The 8,583-nt window shown below is 37.5% G+C and overlaps 1 protein-coding gene across 1 annotated transcript; it reads left to right on the top strand.

Moving 5' to 3' along the window:
- The first annotated feature begins 28 nt into the window (after positions 1 to 28).
- Positions 29 to 8,356, top strand: LOC143890346 (uncharacterized). The gene is made up of 7 exons (XM_077394991.1): positions 29 to 256; positions 340 to 408; positions 748 to 915; positions 2,137 to 2,307; positions 2,423 to 2,632; positions 6,582 to 6,670; positions 7,520 to 8,356. The coding sequence occupies exons 1-7, from the start codon at positions 172 to 174 to the stop codon at positions 8,171 to 8,173; spliced, it is 1,446 nt and encodes a 481-aa protein (XP_077251106.1). The 5' UTR covers positions 29 to 171; the 3' UTR covers positions 8,174 to 8,356.
- The last annotated feature ends 227 nt before the right edge of the window (positions 8,357 to 8,583 follow it).

The following is an 8,583-nucleotide window of genomic DNA, read 5'->3' on the forward strand; positions in this document are numbered from 1 at the left end:
TTCGAAATAGAAAAGTAGAATAACAAGTGATCTTATACTGTAGCTGAATATCAGAGCCAAAGTGGAGCATTTTAGCCTCATGAGATTCTCTTGTTTCTCAACCAGAAATTTTCTCAAACTCTTATTTTCTGCTAGCATCTGATCAACATATATATAGAGAGAGAGAGAGACATGAAAAAATTCCCCATTTTTCTCCTTTTGTTGATACTCTTTATCCCTCTCCTCTTTGAACTAGAAGCTGAAGCTGCTCCTATAGGTAATCAGAAAAACTCAATCTTTGCTTCATTTATTTTGAGTGATTTGCTACCAGTTTCTCTAATTTTCTTTATTTTTTTCCAGGACCCTTGATAAAACACTTGTCTTCTTTTCTCAAATGGACGAGGGCTTCTCCCAAAACACCCCAATTAGGTCAGTTTATAATGTAATCAACCTTCATTTCTTTTAACTGTTTTCCCATTTTATTGTTCTGGGTTTTCTTCTTAATGAAGTTTCCTTTAGACCCTGTTTGGATTTGAAAAATGGGTAACAGATTTTTTTTTTTTTTTCGTTTCATGATTTAAATGATATGACCATGGTTAATTTAGAGGGATATTATCATAAATTGAAGACCCCTCTAAGTAAAAATTAATAGGGTTGGTTCAAATTATCTTTCTTTTTGTGTCAAAAAAGTTGGAAATTTTGCAATTTTTTTCCTTTTCTAACTTTTCCAGAAAATTCCTGCAATCCAAACTTTGTTTTGTTTCACAGATGGAAATGTTCTTCAGTTTGAAAGTGGGTATTTTGTTGAGACTCTTGTGGAAGGAAATAAGCTTGGAATCCAGCCACATTCGATCCGTGTTTCTCCTGATGGAGAACTTTTTGCTGTCGATTCTGTGAATAGTAACATTGTTCGTATAACTCCACCACTGTCTCAATGTATGCTCCTTACCCTTTTTACTTCTACATAGTTTATTTTCTCTGAAAATTCGAGATTGTATTTTTGGTATTCGGGTTTGTTTTCATGTTCATGCTTATTCGCAATTTATGTCTGTCTTCTGATTCTGAATAATTAGTGCTGCCTTTTATTGTGGTGGTTGAGGTTGTGTGTCATTTGTTATCTTTAGTTCATATCTATATTCTTCTCGTTAGAATTATAATCTGTATTTGGAGGGAATTTTTCTGTGTTGATGGTCGGCATTAGTATGTTTGCTTTTATATTTTTAATGAACAATTTTAACTAAGTTATTTGGCGTATATTTCATCTTTCAGTTGTTCTTTTTGTAGTTCGTTTGTTTGCATTGCTTCTCAATAATCCTGCCCGTGTTTTTTGATATTTTTTTTTAATGGTGGCGATTTTCATTAAAAAAGGAAGACCGAGATGGCCAACCCAAGAGAAATACATAGGCAACCATACATAAAACATAAAATGGCAAAAGAACAAAAAAAGCTAAAGGGAGAAGGTAGTCAAACATCTTGAAACCCTCCCTTATGGACACTCAATCTCGCTAATCTGTCCGCCACTGAATTAGCAGACCTCCTGATATGGATAAATGCTATCTAAGAGTCATCCACTGTATCCTGAATCTCATTAAAAACACTGTGCGAACCATTCAAAAGGAAAAAATAAAATAAAAAACTGTGCGAATCTCCAGGGCGGGACGAGTGAACCTCGGAGCCAATGGATGACATTGAAGGAGTCTCCCTCCACGATCACCCAATCCAAGGAGTCTCTGACCAAGTTTTTTATTCCCTAAAAGGCAGCACGAACCTCCACCTCACTTGCATCCGAGACCCCAATTGAGCCAGCAAAGACCCAAATAACCTCACCACATGCGTCCCTAAGGACTCCTCCAATGCCTGCCGGACCATCTGTGTTTTTTGATATTGATGAGCATTTTTAATTTACTTCTTTTCTTCCCATGCTTTACATTTTGTATCGGACTAGCTTTTTTTTTTTTGCATTTGAATGCATAATCGTGTTCATGACATTATAATTATTGTCATTGTCCATAATATTATGATTATTGTCATTTGAATATGTTCAAAACACATTTTATTGTCTACATTAAGTACTTTGGAATTCTATGATCAAGTTTTGTCCTTCCTCAAGTTTGATGATTTGGTATATTACAATGGACTAACTGAAGGGAATTGCAGACAGCAGAGCAAGATTAGCTGCCGGTTCATTTCAGGGTTACTCGGGGCATGTAGATGGGAAACCCAGTGATGCTCGTTTTAATCATCCAAATGGCGTTACTGTGGATGATAAAGGGAATGTATATGTTGCGGATACCTTGAATTTGGCTATTAGAAAGATTGGAGAAGGAGGTGCTGCACTTGGACTAAGCCTGTGAAATCCTAGAAATGGAAGAATTGAGAATTTTAGTTGTGTATTCTTACATATTGAAAAATATTTATTTAAAGTGGTCAAGATTTTTTGCAGGTGTAACGACGGTTGCTGGAGGGAAATCAAATGTTGCTGGGTACAGAGATGGACCTAGTGAGGATGCGAAATTTTCCAGTGATTTTGATGTGGTATACAATGGTCGTGCCTGTTCTTTATTGGTAATTGATAGAGGCAATGCTGCTATCCGCCAAATTTCTCTTCACCAAGACGATTGTGATAACCAGAATAGCTCAATTTCTGCCTCAGGTTTGAACCTGAAACCTACTTTCTGCCTCATCTATATGATTTTTTTTTTTCTGAAACGAAACTATGATTAGTGTGATAGTAGAAATAATTTATTAATCATCCCGTGTTTATGTGTAGTTTTTTGTCAGATATTTTATATTTCCATTAACTTTATTTTGTAGGCATTGTTTTCACGTGACTTCGTTCTGCTGTAATTCTCAGTTGTTGCACTTATAATATGGGACCGCCTTATCAAAAATGTATTAATATCTGTATCATGGATGATCTAGTGATCTAGAGTGCTTCTGAAGTTCAAAATTATGCAGCACAGACATGTCAATCTCTTGGGTCTGACCCTTTTTATCAATGGAATTATAGTGCAAATATGACAGAGCAAAAGCCCATTTAACAATACAATTCTAATATGAGTTATAATACATGAATGACTAAGATCCCCTTACAAGTCCTTGTGTCTTTTGTACTCGCCCTCAAGTTCAGGCACCTTAGGTCCATTGGGTATTTATTGGCTAATTCAGGATAATAGTCAAGTCTAAAAGCCATTAAAAAAAAATCGTCATGACTCAAAGGTTATTTTGGCAGGATCCATTAATGAGGAAGAGGCAGATGAGTTATTAGAGGGACCCCACATCTTTCTTGACTCCTCCAATCCTCTTTTATTGGAAGCATAGTTTCAAAACTCCCTCGCGTCATCGTGGACTCCCCGAGTCAACTCCCCTTTACCTTGGCCACATTCTTGTTCAAGTCCGCGTTTTGTTCTACAATGGCAATCAAAACTCAGACTCCCCCAAGCTATGACCGTGCCGACCGAGTACTCAGCCGCATCAACTAAGTACTTAACCGCGTTTTGCCAAGTCGACTAGGATTTTCTTTGGCCGCATTTTAAAACACTTATTGGCATTGCCTGCCAATGTTGTAAAATGTGTTTGCCATGATGACCAAAACATGTCAATGAGAAGTTACAACAGTTATTCTTTCAATTACACTTTCAACCCTGCTAATTTGCTAGACGTTGAGCATTGCGACATATTCCACTCTAAGTTAAAAACATGGCCTCAAAGCAACTAACAATTTTACTCATTTACATGATGATATTAAAAGTGATCGTTTTAGTGATAGGGCATTTTGGTCATTCTAATGTAACCTCACATATATATATATATATATATATATATATATATAGACAGACAGACAGACACACACACACACACACACACACATGAGAAAACGGTTCATACACACTTGTGTAGATAAGTTATCTACACACTAGCTTAAAATACAATGGGGGCCCACATTATTTGGGTGATCCAAACCATTCATTTTTAAGGCCCTCACATAGATAGGGTGTCCACAAAAAATCAGATCCATAGGATCATCCTAACTATATATATATATATATATATATATATATATATATATATATATATATGAGGAAACTGTTGGTGCGCTTAAGCTCACCAAACTTATGGTGTGCTTAAGCGCCCAATCACATGGGTCCCACATTTTCTGTGGTGATCCAAACCATTCATTTGCAAGGCCCTATCATAGATAGGGTGTGTACCAAAAATCAGTTCCATAGGATCATCCTAACCCCTCCATTTGTGGAGGACAAAAATGGGCAGATTTGTGGACAAACAATGTCTGTCCATTTGACCTCCACAAGTGGATGGGTTAGGATGATCCTATGGAGCTGATTTTTGGTACACACCCCATCTATGTAAGGGCCTTTCAAATGAATGCTTTGGATCATCCTAACAAAGTGGGTCCCCATGTGATAGGGCGCTTAAGCGCACCGACAGTTCTCTCTCTCTCTCTCTCTATATATATATATATATATATATATATATATATATATAGAGAGAGAGAGAGAGAGAGAGAGAGAGAGAGAGAGAGAGTGATCCTACTCGGTTGAGTAGATAAGCTTATCTACTCGATCAGATGACTTGTTTTGATTTTCAATGTTGAATGAGTTTAGCCCTCCACATGTTTTCTCTCTCCTTATCTCTTTCTATTCTCTTTTGATTCATTGTATCAGTGCGGAAGATCAAGATCCAGGGACAGTTCTTCCTTCGACTTCTGGTATCCTTCAACCTATTTATTTTTCTAATCAGATTCGTGCTTTATCCCTTCCTCTTACCTCCTTCTTCTTCATCATTCCAAAAGGAAGTTTCCCATTTCCCTTCTCCTTCATTCCTCCTATTTTTCTCAATCACTTCCTTTTTCCTTTTACTAAACCCATCAAAAATCATCTCTTAAGGGTTTCACCAGCCCCACAAAAATTTTAGCACTCCCTTTTTTTGTCCTTTCTCTTCTTTCTTTTTGCTTAAGCCCAACTCAAGAAGAGTGCGGTTAGTAACTCACTTAAGTCCTTTTAATCTTTAAACCGGGTCCCACATCTTACCATTCCCTTTTGCCTTTATCAGTTGAGCTCTCGTTTTCTCTCTTCCTTGTACTTTGTGTCCCTTCTACAGACAATTTATGTCCAAATCCTAAACAAATTTGGGTGTCAATGGATCAGGCCCGCAAGCTAATTCGATCCAAAATTTACCTTGTGATCATGATCGATGTAATTTAAGCTTTTTTTTTTTTTTTTTGTGAAAACATGATTACCTCCAGCCCATGGATACCACTACAACATATGGTTCTTATAAGAATAATTCCTCACTGTAACACTATCCCCCAGACTTGTGGAGTTCTCACAGGTGACGTTAGACCCCTGAGTGTGCAGAGTATGATTTATTTCTAACACGATTTTCAGTAGAATGCAAATAGAAACCCCAAAGGCTTTCCTTGTTGAGGATAGCCAAGCGCTGGTGTTCTTAGGCAGGGATACATTTACTAAGGATGTTATAGTGGATTTCTAGATCAGAATTATTAGACTCAAGTTGTTTGATAACAATTATAGAGTGAGAGATGGACCAATATAAATTAAATGAGTTGAAGTAGAAGGCAAGTAGTAGATTTAAAAGCACAAATCAGTGGGATGGAAGTGGTCTGGAAAATGGTACAACATCAACAACCTAAAAAAAGAAAAACAGATGGCTCCACCTGTAGGGCCAAGATGAAGTTTTCAAATGGCTATCTTCCTTCAAAAGGAGTGACAAAACTTAGGACCATGGTTTTAAATTTCGGATTTCGGTTGAGACTGAAACCGAAATTTGGCGAAATCCGAAATATCGGGTTTTACCAAATTTCGGAAATTTTGGCCTAAATTTTGAGAAATTGATTTTTTTTTTTAAATATAGAAATATTTCAAAATTTCTACCTAAATTACCGAAGCCGAAATTTTGGTAATTTCGGCCAAAATTTGGTAAATAATTAAATAATAAATTTTTTTATTACCGGATTTCGGCCAAGACCGAAATGTAATCCGAAACCGAAATTTAAAACCATGCTTAGCACAGATGGCACCAAATCCAGAGGAGAAAAGTGAAGTGTTTCTTGAAAGGGTGCTTGAGGGATGAAGTTGGGAAGCAAATCAAAGTGTTGAAATTACGAAAAGAATTGTCATTAAAAAAAGTTACAAAAGGATACAGAACTATTTCTGTCTGAATTTGCTATAAATGTCCTCGGGTTGCATATTTCTCATCAAATTTCTGATCTAGAACTAAAACTGTAGGTAAGAATAGCTGCACACATCATTTTTGTCAGACAATTGAATAGATTCCTAAGGTCTTCGGTTCTAGGGTTGTTATTGATAATGGTTTGGGATAATCTTTTTTATGTGTTTTGTCGTTACTGCTCTTAGTAATATCAGTCATATTACTTTACTATGTTGGTTTCATTGTTATCTTTCAAAAAAAAAAAAAACTTTACTATGTTGGTTTCACCACCAACTAAATGGAAATATAATTGGTCACATAAATTTTGATCTAGATACTGAAAAGAGCACTTTTGTTGTATGCCACATGTTCACGCATAACTAACACTTTAATTGGGATTTTGCTAGCAGACATTATTATGGTTGTGGGTGCAGTATTGGTGGGATATGCTACTTGTGTACTTCAGCAGGGATTTGGACCTTCCTCGTTCTCAAAGACGGTACCTTACATACCTTGTACTTATTTTATAATATATCTTTTTTCTAATTTCAGCCAGGACCTGGTCCAATTCAGCTCCTTTATTTGAAAGGAACTGGTTTACAATGGATATTGAACACATTTTTTGGTTAATCGTCTTAATTTAGAACCTCGGAAAAATAGGAACTGGTTTACAGTGGATATTGAACACATAGTTTGGTTAATCGTCTTAATTTAGAACCTCGAAAGCCCTTTTCAGCAGTCTTGGGAAGTGCAGGTGTATATTTAGTATCTCAATAAGAAGATAGTTTTGTGCCAGTGATAGGATACAGACCATCAAAACAGGGGAACACATCATTTCAGAGGACCCCATCTCACTTTCAACAATGGGAGTATCATTGTCCCAAATTAAATCTTCTCCATTCAACCAAATCCAGTGTCATACATTGCACACTCTTACAAGATCTGGACCATTCATCCAGCCGGCTCAGCCATGGGTGGGCCATGGCCCAAATATTGCACCAGTGGCACGTTTCTTACTGTCCAACCAGAGAGGTTCTGATGGGTTGCGTACGGACAGTTAAAAGAAATTACCAGCTGTCAGATTTCTTCATTCAACAAGCTTCAACCATACAGATTGATCCTACTGTTGCAATATTTGGGCTGTTGGTTGACTTAGTTCATCCATGGCGTGGCATGATGAACAGTCCAGATCTTGTACGTGTGCCCCATGTGTAATCATGCACAGTATCAGATTACTTATAGAAGGGAAACAAAGTGTTTAATTGCATCATTTCCCTTTAGATTTCCCAATTGATTTACTTAGTTTTGTAATGTTAAACTATCAATCTGGGTGTCCACTACATTGCAGAGAGAGGACTCAGAGGGTGGATATCAAGACCAACCCACTGCAGAGAAGCCTACTATTGTGGAGAGCCTTGGCGACAACCCCGATGCTGGATGGCCATCTTTCGGGAGACTCATCGCCGATTTACTTAAACTCGCATTTGAAGCACTGGGTAACATCCTTCTCTACTTCATCCCTCTCAGTCTCAGACCTAGAAAGTCCAACAAAGGTCTCACTCCAATAAAGGACACTCTCATAATGCCCGAGGATAAGGCAGAACCCCAATCAGTTCAAAAACAGAGAATCCGTCCGCCTCTTTCTGAAACTCTAAATGCTCCCACTGCAAGTAATGGTTTCACTCAACAAAAGCTTCAAAAGAGTAAGTCAGCTTCACACAAAGATCCATCCCTTTCTGGTAAGCATAGGTCTTCAAAGAGACATGACTTAAAAGAACACCATGGATCGTCCGAGGCCGCTCAGTACAGCCAGCTCAGTTCAAAGAGCCAGAAAGATCGAACCAGGCACCGTCACCGTGATAAAAATGGTGAGGTTGTTTTTGGAGCCATAGGGGCAGAACCAAAGCCAGTTGAGATCAGGTCAGTGGACTACAGTGATCCTAAGTTTGATCATTATAACATCAGGAACAAGGTTGGAAAGGATGATGTTTTCCGCTACTAATTGTGGCGTCATTGCACCATATATCTTTCTCGCGGTAACCTCTCTTGTTTGAACAGCTATTTTTTGATTTGAGAGGTGGATTTGCTCAAGACCTAGACAATTCTGTGTAATTTATAAGCTTTAGTTCTATGATTCTATCGTTCGTATGAGCAAAAAGCTTAAGTCTTTGGTGCTCTAACTCCATTTCAAGTTTCAGAACACCGATCGGTGTTGACGAACAGGCTCCAATTTTAAACCATAGGGTTAGTGTTCAAAAGGGTATTTATTCTGAAAATTTTGTCTATCATGATCACTGGCATGCTTGATCAGAACTAATATGAACAATCATATATAGATAACTGGAGATCAAAGTGCAGGCAATTTTTTTTCTACATATTTCTCTGTTTTAGAGTAATATAGCACGCCCTGTC

Source organism: Tasmannia lanceolata, unplaced genomic scaffold (genome assembly GCF_043159265.1).
Source record: "Tasmannia lanceolata isolate RefF3 unplaced genomic scaffold, GAP_Taslan_0.1 ptg000013l, whole genome shotgun sequence".
In the NCBI taxonomy this organism is placed as follows: domain Eukaryota; kingdom Viridiplantae; phylum Streptophyta; class Magnoliopsida; order Canellales; family Winteraceae; genus Tasmannia; species Tasmannia lanceolata.

What these genes read in the sequence shown, in the direction of transcription:
- LOC143890346 (XM_077394991.1), top strand. Translation starts at nt 172, where the DNA reads ATGAAAAAATTCCCCATTTTTCTCCTTTTGTTGATACTCTTTATCCCT. An exon ending in TCCCAAAACACCCCAATTAG is followed by an intron (nt 409 to 747) that starts GTCAGTTTATAA and finishes TTTGTTTCACAG; the next exon opens with ATGGAAATGTTCTTCAGTTT. An exon ending in TAGAAAGATTGGAGAAGGAG is followed by an intron (nt 2,308 to 2,422) that starts GTGCTGCACTTG and finishes GATTTTTTGCAG; the next exon opens with GTGTAACGACGGTTGCTGGA.